Consider the following 19,645-nt stretch of genomic DNA (forward strand, 5'->3'; position numbering starts at 1 on the left):
TATTTATTAATCAGTTATTAAATATTAGCACAAACATTCATGTCATTTCCAAAACAGAAAGTGCAAGATTGTCAGAGACATTTTAAAACAAGCTATGAGTGCACTTTTTTGCACGATGTCACTAAGATGACATATCAAAACAACACTAAATTAAAGTGCACTTTTTGTACAGAACGCCATTATAATAGTTTAAAACAAATAAGTTGGACTTTTGTGCATGATGTCACACAAGATATTTCAATAAGTGTCGAATAAAAATGAGCTGCATAATAAGAAATCAAATAGCAGTGCTGTTACTTTTTGTAGCAACGCTTTTGCTGCATAATTGTTCAACATATTCCTGCTTGAAGCCAAACCACCGCCAGACGATGCACCCCGTGCTGGTTTTCTTGGGAATTAATAATAATAATAACAGATTTTATTTGTGAAAAAAGCACTTTACATTGAGCAAACAACCTCAAAGTCCTACTGTGTATTAAAAAAATAATAATAATAAAAAGATTTAAAAAATAAAAACTAGAACAGCGTAATAGCTAGAACTAATATGCATTTATCTATAAAAAATACTTTTTTTAAAAGAAGGGCTTTTAAGCCTTTTTTAAAAGCATCCACAGTCTGTGGTACCCTCAGGTGGTCAGGAAGAGCGTTCCACAGACTGGGAGCAGCGGAGCAGAAAGCCCAATCTCTCATAGTTCGTAGCATTGTCCTTGGGGGATGGAGGAGGTTAGCCTGTTTGGAGCGGAGATGTCGTGTGGAGGATTTGGGGGTGAGTAGTTCTTTGAGGTATAGGGGGGCATTTTCATGGAGGCTTCCTCCATTTGTTGCCAGATTGGCACCTTCTCTCTCTTATATTAATACTCGCAACACACCGTTAAACTCACAGCTAATCTTACCCATGTAGCTACCTCTCTGCTCGGGAAGGGCATGCGACGTTGCACGCGTCACGTATGTAAGAAGGTGCGCTTGTTTATGTCTCTGTGAAGAGAAACTAGAAAGAGAGGGAAACGGCTGTAGTGTAATGCCCGCAGCTAAAAGCAACTGTGTGAGAACATATACTCGAATATCACGATATTGTCATTTTCTACATCGCACAGAGACAAACCCGCGATATATCGAGTAAATCCATATATCGCCCAGCCCTATTTTAAGTACAGAGCAAACCAATAAAATAACTTAACGTCAACACATCAGAGTGGTCAGTTCAAGTTATGTGCCAATGATGGAAAAGTAACCAAAGTTGTGTAGGAAATGACCTTCATGAAATTAAGAAAGGTTGGTAGTTGGATGATTATCGTGTAAATTAAATAAACTATACAACAATATTGTTTAACACGTTATTGAAGAATACTGTAGAGTTCAGTTCATGCACAAACACCTAACCTAGCAGTTACGCAGTCCTATAATTTCCTACACTTTTGTAGCAGAACTCAGAGTCCAATCGTGACGGAAAAGATCCAGACACTGATGAAAACGGGAACACTACTGTGCGGCAAAGCCAAGGGGTGCGTACTGTGTTACTTTTTTGTGTCCATCGACTTGACTTAATCTTGTGATTTTTGGTTGGTTCCAAAGTTTTTACTCCTTTAAACGGCCAATGTTAACTTTGCAGGTCATTTACTACGTGACTGGAAAGATTCCATCCCATTCGGGAACAGAAGAAACCCATGAACACGGGGAGCCCGCTCAGTCTCCAACACAGGTGTCAAATGTCACTGTTAATGACAATTCTTCAGGCCAACCACTGTCACAGCCTTCCAAGTCACCACCGCCCAAATCTCCACCGCCTATTTCGCCCAAGCCTGTGGGACTGAATGGATTCAAACTGCCCAGGAAGCCCATGAAACGCTCGGAGTCCTTAAAAACTAGCGCAGAGATGGAGAAGGGGAAGAACCTAAACAGAATCAACGCAGAAAAGAAGAGTCTGTTTATTCAGCAGTCTGTTTCTTCCACTAAGAGTTTAAATCCTGAGACTGCAGTCAGTACTGCAAGAGTGGTGACCAAACGTCCTGCCCCACTCCCTCCACTCAGGAGGTCTTCAAATGAGGACATCGATCCGCCGAAACAAATCTTGGAGGTGGGAAATGAAGAGGCCAGCTTGAGTCCTGACGCAGGAGAAGAAGCACCACCTCCCCCTGACAACATTGCCTTTATGATCACTAACACTAAAGTTCAGGCGCTGTCTTGTGGCGAGTATCAGGAACTGGTCAATGCCAAGAAAGGGGGCGTCCGGACAGTGACTGTAGGTGATGCCACAAGCCGGGGAAGCGCCTCAGAAGATTCCGCTGTGTCTCTGGATAATGGCTTCAGTAAGAAGCCCGTCATCATTATTTTCGACGAACCCATGGACATCCGCTCGGCCTACAAACGCCTGTCCACCATCTTTGAGTGCGAGGAGGAGCTGGACAGGATGCTCGCAGCGGAGCGCATCGATGAGGAGAGCGAGGAGTCAGACACAGACGGAAGCAGCGGGCTGCAGGTGAAAGACAAAGGATCTGCGGTCGACAGCAAAAAGGTCCGTTCTTCTCAGGGTGACCAAACCAGCCTGTCGTCCTCCTCTTCATCTTTAGTCTCAGAATCGGGAGACGGCAAGCAGGACGGCAAGAAAAAGTTCAAGTTCAAGTTCCCTAAGAAACAGCTGGCAGCACTGACCCAAGCAATTCGCAGCGGCACCAAGTCTGGAAAGAAGACACTACAGGTGGTTGTCTATGAGGACGAGGAGGAGTCAGACGGGACAGTAAAGCAGCACAAAGAAGCCAAGCGATTCGAGATCTCACGCTCAAAGTTCTTAGCGGACACCGTCAAAGCACCGAGCCCGACCCCACTTAAGAGGCAGAACTCTGACTCCATCTGCAGGACAAACGAGATACGTAAGAGCACGTACAAGACATTGGACAGCCTGGAACAGACCATCAAACAGCTGGAGAACACCATAAACGAAATGGGTCCTTGCTCGCCCGAGGAGCCCGTTTGCGCTGAGGTGACAAAGGAAGAGAAAGTCTCGCTGGGCGTTGGGCTGAAGAGGTCGGCCTCTCTGCCTACCTCCAGAGGCTCGGCTCTTAAACTAGCCGGGAAGAGTTCATTCCAGAAGAAGACTAAACCTGTGCTCCTCCCACGCCCTGTAGTCATCCCCAGCACCGCCAGCACCGCGATCCCTACCCCCAGTGCCCCCATCACCCTCCAGCAGGTCTCTCTCTAGCTCTTGTCGCTTTACAAGGCTTGGGGTCTTTCTCTTTCCAACCTGCCTTACCCACTCAAAATTACCAAACCATTAATCCACTCCACAGGTACTTTGAAGCCTAAAAAAAAAATCCACCTTTGCCTTCCCTCCTGTGAAAATCATGTTGACATGATTTGAGGTGGCATCTTGTTGGGTTACTGCCTCCAACTTAACTCTTCACTTCATTGCTAAAGGTGCTTCAGTCATTGATCGTCGTAATCCAAGACACTCCCGTGATGATTAATCCTCATGTCTTCATCTTGTTTGCATGTTGAGTGTTTAGTTGTAGATTGATAATGGCTGCATGATTTTTTTCTCTGGTGTTTCATGATAGAGGTGTCTGGACTTCTCACTCTTCCTGTGTGCGCTCTTGTTCTTTCCCTTCTTTTGTTTTATCTCTTGTCTTCTCTTTTTCGTTTGGATTCCCCCTGCAGAACACCAGTGTCGCTTCCCCCACTAGTCGGATGCCCGTCCCTTCCACGGCGAAGTCCAGGCAGTCGCCGGCAACGACTGACAAAGCGGCGAAACAGCAAAAACTGCAGGACGCTCAAAGGCAGTTCCGACAGGTAGTTTTACTGTAGGGCCTTACCGCAAACTGGAGGACATTGGTTTTTAGGGTGAAACTACCAAAGTTGTGGATGTGTTCCTGCGCTTTGACAAGAAGGCATGATGACTGTACTGTACAGTACTGTTTGCTTGTGCATGTCCACACTGCTCATGGTTTTCACTGTGTTGGCGACTAAACATAACTGCAAACAATGGCAGAGAAAAGCCCGAGCCATCCCCAGTTCCCATCACAGCTGAGTTCCTAAACAGTGTTGCCACCCACTCCCCAACCCCCCCTCCCCCCTCCCTGACTCTTACACTGTGAGCAAAACGACTGCTTTCGTCGCTTGTTTTTTTTTAACATCACTGAGACGTTTCCTCACCATGTTCTGATCTCACCCATCAGCAGACAAACGCTGTCCCAAATTCCCCTCGCTTGCTCTCACGTCCCCAACCCCCTAACCCTGGAATAACCTCTGAAACCTTGCCTGTGTCTCCTGAACTGTCTTCCGCAGCCTTTTGGGAGGCTCTAACAGTCCCACTAACAAGAGAAGCTGAAGAGATGTTCCTCCTGTCTAACCTTTGCTGCGTCACGTTTCCCTGGTAACACGTCTCTCTGTTCAGTAGGGACCAAACCAAGTAGCGATGGTGACACATGACGTATTGACGAGGCGCGGTTGAATCAAAGGCAACTGGACGCCACGCATGCAGTCGAAGTCGTTTCGTCTTTAGTTTCAGAATGTGTCTTCCGAGAGACCAGCTCTGGTTAACTCATTTAAAGGAGTCATATTATGCACCACCCACTTTCTTTGCCTTGTTTTTGTGTATTTAGGATCCCCATAAGTAACCAAATCATTGTACGTGATTGGATAAACCACTTGTCCGTTATCTTGAACGCCGTGCTACTTCAACCACTTGCATCGAAATCAACCTGTGACGCTCATTAGAGCAAGGCTGGGAAATCCAAAACAGAAAAGCCGATATATTGGATAACGACAGAGTGAAAAGTTCCCTGTTTACCTTTCAAAGAATTTAGATTCGACAAAACAGTTGCAGTATCAATGTCAGCGTGCCGCAAGCGTCGTTTAAAGTACCAATGATAGTCCCACACGCACTGGGTGTAGTGAAATGTGTCCTCTGCGTTTGACCCATTCCCCTTGTTCACCCCCTGGGAGGTGAAGGGAGCAGTAATTCCAATTCCAATTCCAACCCTTGATGCTGAGTGCCAAGCAGGGAGGTAATGGGTCTCGTTTTTATAGTCTTTGGTTTGAATCAAACAGACGCTTCGGCACTATGTCACGTCTATGAAATCCCGCCCGGCGATCCTGATCGGTCCATTATTTTTTGCTATCTTGAAGGAGTTTGCATTGCCCTCAAGCCCAGATCCTTCTGCGGAGCTCAGCGAACTACGAGGATCTGGCGAGAGTCAGGTTAGCCCATAAGTGCCGCAATTTTGAATTCAAACCATTGCCTTGATCCAAAATAGTCAATTGAGATTTGCCCAGACTTGGGATTTCAGTGGATATACCATACCATACTATGGTTGTACGGTATACCGGTGTTTGTAGAGTATTACGGTACTATATTATGTCTGAAAACTACCGGTATGCCATTTTTTTTTAACAGGCGTCATTACTTGTTGCTGCACCGTTATTGATTAAAGTAAAATCGGAATGTCATTTAAACTGTTAGCGCCATCTTTTGACACTTCTTCCACTCCCGTCCTTGCACGCTACACCGCTACTACAAAGACGACGGGGAGAAGACGCTGTCGAAGGTGAGCCACGTAAATAAGACCGCCCACAAAAGGGAACATCCGGAAGCGACTGTCAGAAAGCGGCTTGAAGATGATCTGTAAAACATAATCTATGCAACATTTTGACCAAATAGCCACCATTTATCATCATCATCGGCGGTCACTCAACGCGAATATGACGTTCCTCCTGGTAGGGGGGTATCCCTTTATGGAGAATGCCTGTGCGTGTCTTTGTTTAACGTGCACAGACAGTCACCACACGATCCTTGACAGATCCGGGTCGGGGTCCAGTGGCATGGGAGTCCAAGACGACTGGGACCCTTTTCTGCTGCAGCCTTCTTCCGCCATCGCAGCCGTTGTGGTGGTTCATACATCTACTGTCTTAATAATAATAATGATGGATTAGATTTTATATCGCGCTTTTCTATTATTAGATACTCAAAGCGCCTACAGAGAAGCGGGAACCCATCATTCATTCACACCTGGTGGTGGTAAGCTACATTTGTAGCCACAGCTGCCTTTGGGTAGACTGACGGAATCGAGGCTGCCAGTTTGCGCCTACGGCCCCTCCGACCACCACCTTTAACTCATTCATCATTCACTCACCAGTGTGAGCGGCACCGGGGAAAGCGTGAAGTGTCCTGCCCAAGGACACAACGGCAGCGATTTGGATGTCAAGAGGCGGGGTGCGAACCTGCAACCCTTAGGTTTCTGGCACGGCCTCTCTACCCACTACGCCATACCGCCCCCCGTCTTCTGCCTGCTTCGCCGTTGAGGTCTTCACCATATCCCTGGCTAGGGGGCAGTCAGGTACTAAACGTTTGCCAAGGGCCACCTGGGGTAACAGTAGTGAAGGAGTTAACCTCCTAGTGCCCCAAGACCCCATAGAGCCTCCACTGCGGGATGCACTTTAACGTCAACAATAAACCACCATTACATGTTATGTAGACCACAAGGAAGTGTTTTCCATTTAAAAAAAAATAATAATAATAATATGACTGGATCGGTTCGCAGCCGAGTGTGAAGCGACTGGGATGAGAATCAGCACCTCCAAGTCCGAGTCCATGGTTCTCACCCGGAAAAGGGTGGAGTGCCATCTCCGGGTTGGGGAGGAGACCTTGCCCCAATTGGAGGAGTTCAAGTACCACGGAGTCTCGTTCACAAGTGAGGGAAGAGTGGATTGTGAGGTCAACAGGCGGATCGGTGCGGCGTCCTTAGTCATGCGGACGCCGTATCGATCCGTTGTGGTGAAGAAGGAGCTGAGCCAGAAGGCAAAGCTCTCAATTTACCTGTGTATCTCCGTTCCCATCCTCGCCTTTGGTCATGAGCTTTGGTTTATGACCGAAAGGACAAGATCACGGGTACAAGCGGCCGAAATTAGTTACCTCCGTCGGGTGGATAGGGTGAGAAGCTCTGCCATCCGAGGGAGAGCTCAAAGTAAAGCCGCTGCTCCTCCACATTGAGAGGAGCCAGATGAGGTGGTTCGGGCATCTGGTCAGGATGCCACCCGAACGCCTCCCTAGGGATTTGTTTAGAGCACATCCAACCGATAGGAGGCCACAGGGAAGACCCAGGACACGTTGGGAAGACTATGTCTCCCGGCTGGCCTGGGAACGCCTCAGGATCCCCTGGGTAGAGCTGGACGAAGTGGCTGGGAAGAGGAAAGTCTGGGCTTCCCTGCTTAGGCTGCTGCCCCCGCGATCCGACCTCGGATAAGGGGAAAAAGATGGATGGAATATGACTCCGTTAATGCGCCCTATAATCCAGTGCGCTTTATATATGAAAAAAAGCTCAAAAATAGACCATTCATTGCTAGCGCGCCTCATAATCCAGTAAAATACGGTACAAGCAACTGATAATATGACCCCTTTAAGGCTTGGTTCCCACTTTCTTGACAAAAATGACACCAAAGCATAATTTAAAGTCGTTTGTGGTTGATGTTTACAGACAATGTGTCATTCTACTATAACAGTGGTTCTCAACCTTTTTTCAGTGATGTACCCCCTGTGAACATTTTTTTAATTCAAGTACCCCCTAATCAGAGCAAAGCATTTTCGGTTGAAAAAAAGAGATAAAGAAGTAAAATACAGCACTATGTCATCATTTTCTGATTTATTAAATTGTATAACAGTGCAAAATATTGCTCATTTGTAGTGGTCTTTCTTGAACTATTTGGAAAAAAAGATATACAATTAACTAAAAACTTGTTGAAAAATAAACAAGTGATTCAATTATAAATAAAGATTTCTACACATAGAAGTAATCATCAACTCAAAGTGCCCTCTTTGGGGATTGTAATAGAGATCCATCTGGATTCATGAACTTAATTCTAAACATTTCTTCACCAAAAAAATAAATCTTTAACATCAATATTTATGGAACATGTCCACAAAAAATCTAGCTGTAAACACTGAATATTGCATTGTTGCATTTCTTTTCACAGTTTATGAACTTACATTCATATTTTATTGAAGTATTATTCAATACATATATTTATAAAGGATTTTTGAATTGCTGCCATTTTTAGAACATTTTTTCTAAAAATCTCACATAGCCCTTGGCATACACTGCAAAAAGTCAGTGTTCAAAAACAAAAAAAGGATGAGGGGTATCTTATTTAATTTAAGCAAAATTATATGCCAATAGAACAAGAACATTTGGCTTGTCAAGACTTTGCAAAACAAGTAAAATTAGCTAACCTCAATGAATCCAAAAATACCTAAAAAAAAATAAGTCCCAGGATGCCCAAAATGTCCATAACACAGCCAGCCGAGTCCCACAGGGAAGAGGGGGTAAAAGTCGGCAAAAGTCCCAAACATGTTCAAAATACCTACCCAGTTTCTAGTCCCGCCGCCGGCCGGGCAAGTCCCGGGATGCCCAAAATGTCCGTAACACACCCAGCCGAGTCCCACGGGGAGGGGGGGGTAAAAGTTGGAAAAGTTGGCAAAAGTCCCAAAAATGTTCAAAATACCTACCCAGGTTCGAGTCCCACAAGTCCCGCTGCCGGTCGGGATGCCCAAAAGGTCCAAAACGCACCCAGAATAGTCCCACGGGAAGGCAGGGAAAAAAAGTGAGAAAAGTTGGTAAAATGTTCAAAAATCCATGTGGGACTCGAACCTGGGTAGGTATTTAGAAAATTTTTGGGACTTTGCCGACTTTTCTACCCCCACTTCCTGTGGGACTTTGCCGGGTGCGTTTTGGAAATTTTTTGCATCCCGGGACTTGTGCAGCAGGCGGCGGGACTCGTGGGACTGGAACCCTGGGAGGTATTTTAGACCAAATAGCGACTTTTGACACCTTCAAGCTGTGCACCATTGCTGGGTGTGTTTTGGACATTTGGACAAAAATAGTTGCAAGCATGTTTTACTCAATATAGGTCATCAACTCTCAGTAACACGCTGTAATATCTTACTGAGATCATTTAGGACCAAAACCCTTGAAGGCCTACTGAAATGAGATTTTCTTATTTAAACGGGGATAGCAGGTCCTTTCTATGTGTCATACTTGATCATTTCGCGATATTGCCATATTTTTGCTGAAAGGATTTAGTAGAGAAAATAGACGATAAAGTTTGCAACTTTTGGTCGCTAATAAAAAAGCCTTGCTTGTACCGGAAGTAGCAGACGATGACGTCACCGGTGTGAGAGCTCCTCACATTGTTTATAATGGGAGTGTCCAGCAGCAAGAGCTATTCGGACTGAGAAAACGACAATTTCCCCATTATTTTGAGCAAGGATGAAAGAGTCGCGGGTGAGGATATTTCAATCAATCAAAGTATTTTATTTCGGCAATCTTCACATAAAACAAAGAACAACAACAAGAAAAGAAAAAAAAAACACTCATTTGAGCAATGATTGAGCCGAAAGGGTGTAGGTTGAAGCAACGCTTATATAAACCTACCCCATATTGATAGCGAAGGACTAGAAAAAATTAAAAAAATTGTTTTTAAAAAAAAAAGGCGATTGCATTGGGAGCGATTCAAATGTTTTTAGACACATTTACTAGGATAATTCTGGGAAATCCCTTATCTTTCTATTGTGTTGCTAGTGTTTTAGTGAGATTAAATAGTACCTGATAGTCGGAGGGGTGTGTCCACGAGTGTGTTGACGCCAGTCTCTATGGACGGCGCAAGCTTTGCAGATCTCCATTAAGAGGCGACTTATTACCACAATTTTCTCACTGAAACCTGCCAGTTGACATGTAGTCGGGATCCATGTTCGCTTGACCGCTCCGATCCAGAGTAAAGCTTCACCTCCGGAAATTTTAAACAAGGAAACACCGTGTGTTTGTGTGGCTAAAGGCTAAAAGCTTCCCACCTCCATCTTTCTACTTGGACTCCTCCATTATTAATTGAACAAATTGCAAAAGATTCAGCAACACAGATGTCCAGAATACTGTGTAATCGCGCGATGAAAAGAGACGACTTTTAGCCGCAAGCGGTGCCGGGCTAATTTGTCCCCTCCAACCAATAACGTCACATTCCGCGACGTTTTCAACAGGAAACTCCGCGGGAAATTTAAAAATGTAATTTAGTAAACTAAACCGGCCGTATTGGCATGTGTTGCAATGTTAATATTTCATCATTGATATATAAACTATCAGACTGCGTGGTCGGTAGTAGTGGCCTTTAAAACAAGTAAAACACTCTAGTAAAGTAAAAGAATGATCTTATCAGACAGAAAATAAGCAAATATCACCCTTATTTGAGATATTTCTTACTTAGATTTCACTTTTTGCAGTGTACCTTCAAGTACCCCCATTTGAGAACCACTGTGCTATAAGGGATGACACTTGTTTTGAAGCTGAAGCAAACACAAGTGGCTCAGGTCGGACCTTTCCGGCAAAGTCCTCCACCCTCATGGAAGTTTGACGTCCAGTTGCCTCGGATTGCGTGCAGGAGAAGACATGTCGTTGTTCGATTCCTGCTCCTTCTTGACGCTGTCGTCATAAACCAATAGAAACATTGTGTTCAGTCGCTGTTATTAGTACGTGTCTTTTTTTTTTTTTTGGTGTGTGTGTGTGTTTACTTTTTTCATTTGACGACCACTATGTGTTTTGGCATCTGTGTTCGCAGGCTAACGGAAGTACTAAAAGAGTGGGAGGGGATCATAAAACCACTTCCCCCACTGTCTCTAAAATCCCCGCTTTTTACCCTAGCACGACTAAGAACACCTCAGACGCCTGTAATCCCACTAACGCCCCCCCCTCCTCCAAGTCCTCCCTGCCGTCCCCGCACGGCGCTCGCCCCGCCGCCCCTTCCTCCCACATCCCCTCCCTGTCTAACGGATGTCTCAAACCTCCCTCGCAGCACGCGGGCAAAGCCCTGGCGTTCTCCGCGCAGGCCCAGAACGGTCGCGTGCACTCCTCCTCCTCCTTCTCCTCTTCATCCTCCTCTTCCACCCCCTCCCCTCTGTCGCCCACACCCGTGGGCCCGGGCGGGAAGAGCATCCGAACCATTCACACCCCCAGCTTCACCAGCTACAGGGCCCACAACGGCAACGGCGGCAAATCCTGCATCCCGACCACCTCCACGGCTAAGGACGCTATTTAGACCGGCTCTGGCCTACTCCCTCTTCAAGTCGCCCGGGTTTATTTCCTAAGTATCAAGTGAGCCCGCTTCCTGTCTTATTTTTCCACTGACCATACTTTTTAACACAATGTGGCGTTTAAGATCTATTTTTTATTCTGGGTTTTTAACGATATATCTGGCAGACGGTGTAGAGATTGTCTTTTATTTTTCCTACCAGAGCTTTGGATATGCATAGTATATTTTAACGCCCTAGCCCGTGTAAATGCCTTATGAAGCCACTTTAACGACTACTTTCTCATCAACCCTCAATTGCCAAGATCGAAAATGGGGGGAAAAAAAAAATCAAGTGACGCCCTGAGTAATAACAAGCGTGCCTATTTGCCAAACCGCACCTTTTTCGGGGACTTGCTGTCGTCTGTAATGTACAAACCCCGTTTCCATATGAGTTGGGAAATTGTGTTAGATGTAAATATAAACGGAATACAATGATTTGCAAATCCTTTTCAACCCATATTCAGTTGAATGCACTACAAAGACAAAATATTTGATGTTAAAACATCTAAACTTTATTTTATTTTTTTTGCAAATAATAATTAACTTAGAATTTCATGGTTGCAACACGTGCCAAAGTAGTTGGGAAAGGGCATGTTCACCACTGTGTTACATCACATTTTCTTTTAACAACACTCAATAAACGTTTTGGAACTGAGGAAACTAATTGTTGAAGCTTTGAAAGTGGAATTCTTTCCCTTTCTTGTTTTACGTAGAGCTTCAGTTGTTCAACAGTCCGGGGTCTCCGCTGTCGTATTTTACGCTTCATAATACGCCACACATTTTGGATGGGAGACAGGTCTGGACTGCAAGCGGGCCAGGAAAGTACCCACACTTTTTTTTACAAAGCCACGCTGTTGTAACACGTGCTGAATGTGGCTTGGGATTGTCTTGCTGAAATAAGCAGGGGCGTCCATGAAAAAGACGGTGCTTAGATGGCAGCATATGTTGTTCCAAAACCTGTATGTACCTTTCAGCATTAATGGTGCCTTCACAGATGTGTAAGTTACCCATGCCTTGGGCACTAATGCACCCCCATAATATCACAGATGCTGGCTTTTGAACTTTGCGTCGATAACAGTCTGGATGGTTAGCTTCCCCTTTGGTCCAGATGATACGAGGTCGAATATTTCCAAAATCAATTTGAAATGTGGATTCGTCAGACCACAGAACACTTTTCCACTTTGCATCAGTCCATCTTAGATGATCTCGGGCCCAGAGAAGCCGGCGGCGTTTCTGGATGTTGTTGATAAATGGCTTTCGCTTTGCATAGTAGAGCTTTAACTTGCACTTACAGATGTAGCGACGAACTGTATTTAGTGACAGTCGTTTTCTGAAGTGTTCCTGAGCCCATGTGGTGATATCCTATCGAAAGTCATGGTCATTCAATGTTGGTTTCCGGCCATGCCTCTTACGTGGAGTGATTTCTCCAGATTCTCTGAATCTTTTGATGATATTATGGACCGTAGATGTTGAAATCCCTAAATTTCTTGCAATTTCACTTTGAGAAACGTTGTTTTTAAACTTTTTGACTATTTGCTCACGCAGTTGTAGACAAAGGGGTGTACCTCGCCCCATCCTTCCTTTTGAAAGACTAAGAATTTTTTGGGAAGCTGTTTTTATACCCAATTATGGCACCCACCTGTTCCCAATTAGCCTGCACACCTGTGGGATGTTCCAAATAAGTGTTTGATGAGCATTCCTCAACTTTATCAGTATTTACTTCCACCTTTCCCAACTTCTTTGTCACGTGTTGCTGGCATCAAATTCTAAAGTTAATGATTATTTGCAAAAAAAAAAGTTTATCAGTTTGAACATCAAATATGTTGTCTTTGTAGCATATTCAACTGAATATGGGTTGAAAATTATTTGCAAATCATTGTATTCCGTTTATATTTACGTCTAACACAATTTCCCAACTCATATGGAAACGCGGTTTGTAAACAATGGATCACTCCAATTGAAAAGTCAACGCCTCCACTAAGACAGTAAGTAGTTTTCTTAACATACCAAAGTTTGTTTGTATGCATGCCTATCGGATATTTTAGGAGAGTGCTGTAAAAAATAAAAAATTATGTTTGCACAAAGTGACGTTGTAAATAGTTGTCGGGTTGTTGTTGTTGTTGTTGTTTTCTTGTAAAGCTTTAAGTCATATCACCATGTTGTCAACAGCTCGTGCTTGTAAAGCATCGAGCTTCCATTTTTGGAGTTTCTGATTAAATGGCTTTACCGTGTTTAAAAATAAAAAAAAATGTGTGTGTGCTTTTATTCACATCCAGTAGTTCACTCTTCGCACCAAAGACTTCTGCAAGGACATTTACTGGTAAGAAAACCATCAGGAACGAACGGGTGAGTTGATGTTGGAACTGTACAAAGCTTAGCTTCTTCCTTTTCGGACATAATCTAAAGTGAATGATGTGAAATTGTGCGAGGTACAAACCCCGTTTCCATATGAGTTGGGAAATTGTGTTAGATGTAAATATAAACAGAATACAATGATTTGCAAATCATTTTCAACCCATATTCAGTTGAATATGCTACAAAGACCACATATTTGATGTTCAAACTGATAAACATTTTTTTTTGCAAATAATCATTAACTTTAGAATTTGATGCCAGCAACACGTGACAAAGAAGTTGGGAAAGGAGGCAATAAATACTGATAAAGTTGAGGAATGCTCATTAAACACTTATTTGGAACATCCCACAGGTGTGCAGGCTAATTGGGAACAGGTGGGTGCCATGATTGGGTATAAAAACAGCTTCCCAAAAAATGCTCAGTCTTTCACAAGAAAGGATGGGGTGAGGTACACCCCTTTGTCCACAACTGCGTGAGCAAATAGTCAAACAGTTTAAGAACAACGTTTCTCAAAGTGCAATTGCAAGAAATTTAGGGATTTCAACATCTACGGTCCATAATATCATCAAAAGGTTCAGAGAATCTGGGGAAATCACTCCACGTAAGCGGCATGGCCGGAAACCAACATTGAATGACCGTGACATTCGATCCCTCAGACGGCACTGTCTCAAAAACCGACATCAATCTCTGAAGGATATCACCACATGGGCTCAGGAACACTTCAGAAAACCACTGTCACTTAATAAAGTTTGTCGCTACATCTGTAAGTGCAAGTTAAAGCTCTACTATGCAAAGCGAAAGCCACTTATCAACAACATCCAAAAAACGCCGCCGGCTTCTCTGCGCCCGAGATCATCTAAGATGAACTGATGCAAAGTGGAAAAGTGTTCTGTGGTCTGACGAGTCCACATTTCAAATTGTTTTTGGAAATATTTGACATCGTGTCATCCGGACCAAAGGGGAAGCGAACCATCCAGACTGTTATCGACGCAAAGTTCAAAAGCCAGCATCTGTGATGGTATGGGGGTGCATTAGTGCCCAAGGCATGGGTAACTTACACATCTGTGAAGGCACCATTAATGTTGAAAGGTACATACAGGTTTTGGAACAACATATGCTGTCATCTAAGCGCCGTCTTTTTCATGGACGCCCCTGCTTATTTCGGCAAAAGACAATGCCAAGCCACATTCAGCATGTGTTACAACAGCGTGGCTTCGTAAAAAAAAGAGTGTGGGTACATCCCTGGCCCGCCTGCAGTCCAGACCTGTCTCCCATCAAAAATGTGTGGCGCATTATGAAGCGTATAATACGACAGCGGAGACCCCAGACTGTTGAACGACTAAAGCTTGACGTAAAACAAGAATGGGAAAGAATTCCACTTTCAAAGCTTCAACAATTAGTGTCCTCAGTTCCCAAACGTTTATTGAGTGTTGTTAAAAGAAAAGGTGATGTAACACAGTGGTGAACATGCCCTTTCCCAACTACTTTGGCATGTGTTGCAGCCATGAAATTCTAAGTTAATTATTATTTGCAACAAAAAAATAAGTTTATGAGTTTGAACATCAAATATCTTGTCTTTATAGTGCAAATCATTGTATTCTGTTTGTATTTACCTCTAACACAATTTCCCAACTCATATGAAAACGGGGTTTGTTTGAAAAGTGCTCAATGAATAAAGTTTGATTGATTGATTGATTGATTGATTGAAAAACGGTTGAAAAAGGTGGACTGTGAAAACTTTCCAGCAAGAAGTGAAAATAGGGCTTTGGAGAACCGGGCATTCCTGGAATTTTTTTAAACATGGAAAATGGTATTTTTATTGTCCAAGGTGATGAGTGTGTGAGAAATGTGGGAAATGAGCAAGTTCGAAAAATAGCCAAATCATTTTCATTTGGAAAAAAGTCCCGGAAAACCAGACTATCTCGCCCGGCTGGCCTGGGAACGTCTCGGGATCCCCCGGGAGGAATTGGACGATGTGGCTGGGGAGAGGGACTTCAGGGCTTCTTTGCTTAGGCTGCTGTCCCCGCGACCCGATATCAGATAAGCGGAGGTAAATGGATGGAAGGATGGATCTTATCTGCAACCATTTTTTAAGACTTTTCAAAGATTATTAGTCGAAACATTGACATTAAAACCATCGTTTGAGTGTATTGTTTCAACCAAATACAGAATGTAAAGTGTCAGCGTTTTATTTTAATTTCTGTGGTATTCTACAGCAGCAACCGCATGCTAGTTATGCTATTCATTATTTTTGCCAGAACATAAATACTCTTGATGTCGTAATACAATTATTTGACTTTTTAGGACCTTTTCGATGAGCTATGATGTGATTAAAACCCATTAACTCCCTGCTTGGCACTCAGAATCAAGGGTTGAAATTGGGGGTTAAATCACCAAAAATGTTTCCTGGGCTGCTGCTCACTGCTCCCCTCATCTCCCACAGGGGTGATCAAGGGTGATGGGTCAAATGCAGAGAATAATTTCGCCACACCTTGTGTGTGTGTGCGTGAGACACAAATTTGTCGAGACTCCCGATTTTCCCGGGAGAGTCCCGAATTTCAGTGCCCCTCCCGAAAATCTCCCGGGGCAACCATTCTCACAGGTTTCTCCCGATTTCCACCCGGACAACAATATTGGGGGCGTGCCCTTAGCGTCCTCGCTTATCTGAAACCTTCACCCTTTAACGTCCGCATGCTGTCATAACCACCATTTCTGGATTCGATAAGGAAACAGTTCGATAAGAGGATACTTGAATGGCATCCACAACAATAATTTCTTAACGCACATCATCCCTATCATTTAAGTCTCACCTTAAAACTCATCTGTATACTCTAGCCTTTAAATAGACCTCCTTTTTAGACCAGTTGATCTGCCGCTTCTTTTCTTTCTCCTATGTCCCCCCCTCCCTTGTGGAGGGGGTCCGGTCCGATGACCATGGATGAAGTACTGGCTGTCCAGAGTCGAGAACCAGGATGGACCGCTCGTCGGGACCCAGGATGGGCCGCTCGCCTGTATCTGTTGGGGACATCTCTACGCTGCTGATCCGCTTGAGATGGTTTCCTGTGGACGGGACTCTCACTGCTGTCTTGGATCCGCTTGAACTGAACTCTCGCGGCTGTGTTGGAGCCACTATGGATTGAACTTTCACAGTATCATATTAGACCCGCTCGACATCCATTGCTTTCGGTCCCCTAGAGAGGGGGGGGTTGCCCACATCTGAGGTCCTCTCCAAGGTTTCTCATAGTCAGCATTGTCACTGGCGTCCCACTGGATGTGAATTCTCCCTGCCCACTGGGTGTGAGTTTTCCTTGCCCTTTTGTGGGTTCTTCCGAGGATGTTGTAGTCGTAATGATTAGTGCAGTCCTTTGAGACATTTGTGATTTGGGGCTATATAAATAAACATTGATTGATTGATTGATTGATATCCTTCACTGGGCGCCGTTTCTGGCCGGACAATAATAACAGTGACACCTCGAAGTCGTGCGCGGCAACCAGAACAGAAGAAAAAGGAGACGAAGCACAAGAGGAGACATAAGAAGAAGTACGCTTGCAAGTTCCAAAATGATTGGAAAGAAGAATTTCAGTTCATCCAGGACAGCTTGAAGGGGAAAGGGTATGTCGCCACCATCACGTCGCCATCTCATCGCTGCCTGGGGAAAGAAGCCTACAATTTTTGGTTGTTTTCCACTCCGTATGCTGAATGGCAATATACCAAGGGTGTCAAACTCAAATACAGAGTGGGCCAAAATTTCAAACTGAACGAAGCTGCGGGCCGAGGTTGAACAAATTAATCCTTTAATAGGGACCCAAACAAGTTTTGCTTTGAATATTGACAAAGCAAGGCTTATATAACTTTATAGTGATATGCATAATCGAGTTTTAAATAATAATAATTAAAAAAAACATCAAAGGCATAGCAAATAAAATAAAAATACAAATTGAATGCCTCTTTTCGCCGGCGGGTTTGAGTTGCAATTCCTTGAATTGCCGCCGGGGCGCTAATTATTTTAAAACCCCTTCTCACTCCGGCACTTACCAAAAGCCTGCAGTAAAAATTTGAGTGTGACATAAGCTTGGACCTTTAATCCTACTGAATAGCTCTTAATCTTCTTCCCGTTATGCAATTTCAAATTACCTGTATTGAAACCAGCCTCCTCCATTTTGAAAATGACGACAGGGGAAGTGTCACTCGTGACGTCACGAGTTTGACCAGGCGGTAATACTAAGCATGCGCTAATTATTTTGCGAAGCGAGTTGGACCCGGCAGTAATTCAAGGCAGGCGCATACTATATGCCCTGCGGCATTTCAAGGAAACACGGCATATATATATATATATATATATATATATATATATATTTGTGTCTATATATGTATACATATATATATATTTGTGTCTATATATGTATACATATATATATATATATATTTATGTCTATATATCTATACATACATATATATATATATATTTGTGTCTATATATGTATACACATATATATATATATATATACACACACATCATGGAGTTCATGTAGGCTTAGTGATGTAATTACATTATCAACTATCAGAGACAGAAACTCTTCATTTAACATAATGTCCTTTTTTTTGCTGTTTCAACACAGAAAAAGGTAAAGTGAAATAACTTTGTTGTTAACTGTATGTATGTATATATATATATATATATATATATATATATATATGTGTGTGTGTGTGTGTGTGTGTGTGTGTGTGTGTGTATATATGTGTGTGTGTATATATACAGTGGGGCAAAAAGTATTTAGTCAAACACGACGAGTTGAGTTTATACCAAAATGGATACATGGATGATACAGCAGAGGATTGGGAGAATGTCATGTGGTCAGATGAAACCAAAATAGAACTTTTTTGGTATAAACTCAACTTGTCGTGTTTGAAGAATACTGAGTTGCATCCCAAGAGCACCACACCTACTGTAAAGCATGGGGGTGGAAACATCATGCTTTGGGGCTGTTTTTCTGCTAAAGGGACAGGAGGATTGATCCGTGTTAAGGAAAGAATGAATGGGGCCATGTATCGTGAGATTTTGAGCCAAAACCTCCTTCCATCAGTGAGAGCTTTGAATGGTTGACCAAATACTTATTTTCCACCATAATTTACAGATAAATTCCTACAATGTGAATTCCTGGATTTTTTTTTCACATTCTGTCTCTCACAGTTGAAGTGTACCTATGATGAAAATTACAGACATCTGTCATCATTTTAAGTGGGAGAACTTGCACAATCGGTGGCTGACTAAATACTTTTTTGCCCCACTGTATATGTATATATGTGTATGTATATTTATGTGTGTGTATGTATATTTATCAATAAATCAATGTTTACTTATATAGCCCTAAATCACTAGTGTCTCAAAGGGCTGCACAAACCACTACGACATCCTCGGTAGGCCCACATAAGGGCAAGGAAAACTCACACCCAGTGGGACATCGGTGACAATGATGACTATGAGAACCTTGGAGAGGAGGAAAGCAATGGATGTCGAGCGGGTCTAACATGATACTGTGAAAGTTCAATCCATAATGGATCCAACACAGTCGCGAGAGTCCAGTCCAAAGCGGGTCCAACACAGCAGCGAGAGCCCCGTTAACAGCGGAGCCAGCAGGAAACCATCCCAAGCGGAGGCGGATCAGCACCGCAGAGATGTCCCCAGCCGATACACATGCGAGCAGTACATGGCCACTGGATCGGACCGGACCCCCTCCACAAGGGAGAGTGGGACATAGGAGAAAAAGAAAAGAAACGGCAGATCAACTGGTCTAAAAAGGGAGTCTATTTAAATATATGTACATGTACACACATATATATATATGTGTGTGTACATATATATATGTATATGTATACGTATACATATATATGTATTGTGTATATATAAATGTGTGTATATTTGTATATTTATATATGTATACATATATATGTACACGTGAATATATGTGAGTGAGTGAGTGAATTGTATTTATGTATACATATATATGTATATGTGTACATATATATGTATGTATATACACACATACACAGCCCCGGCGGGCCTTCAGAATATCTCCCTAATTTTGAGGTCTCAAGGTTGGCAAGTATGATGTGTCAATCATGGGTATTTTAATTTAACTTCAACTTAGAGCAATTACCAATATCAACTTTTTTTCTTTTTTGGC

General features: G+C 43.4%; 1 protein-coding gene across 14 annotated transcripts in view; it reads left to right on the forward strand.

Moving 5' to 3' along the window:
• si:ch211-285f17.1 (sickle tail protein) overlaps positions 1-13,187 on the forward strand; it is a 231,472-nt gene extending 218,285 nt beyond the window's left edge. For 9 of the 14 annotated variants that reach the window (XM_061922261.1, XM_061922265.1, XM_061922264.1 and 6 more), the window contains 4 exons: positions 1,422-1,502; positions 1,610-3,184; positions 3,652-3,783; positions 10,594-13,187. In XM_061922261.1, coding sequence (XP_061778245.1) covers positions 1,422-1,502; positions 1,610-3,184; positions 3,652-3,783; positions 10,594-11,070 — 2,265 coding nt within the window. In that variant the 3' untranslated portion in view covers positions 11,071-13,187. The remainder of the gene's footprint in view (positions 1-1,421; positions 1,503-1,609; positions 3,185-3,651; positions 3,784-10,593) is intronic. The other 5 variants (XM_061922262.1, XM_061922266.1, XM_061922267.1 and 2 more) reach the window with 4 other exon arrangements.
• Positions 13,188-19,645: the final 6,458 nt, after the last annotated feature.

Source organism: Nerophis ophidion, linkage group LG15, assembly GCF_033978795.1.
Source record: "Nerophis ophidion isolate RoL-2023_Sa linkage group LG15, RoL_Noph_v1.0, whole genome shotgun sequence".
In the NCBI taxonomy this organism is placed as follows: Eukaryota; Metazoa; Chordata; class Actinopteri; order Syngnathiformes; family Syngnathidae; genus Nerophis; species Nerophis ophidion.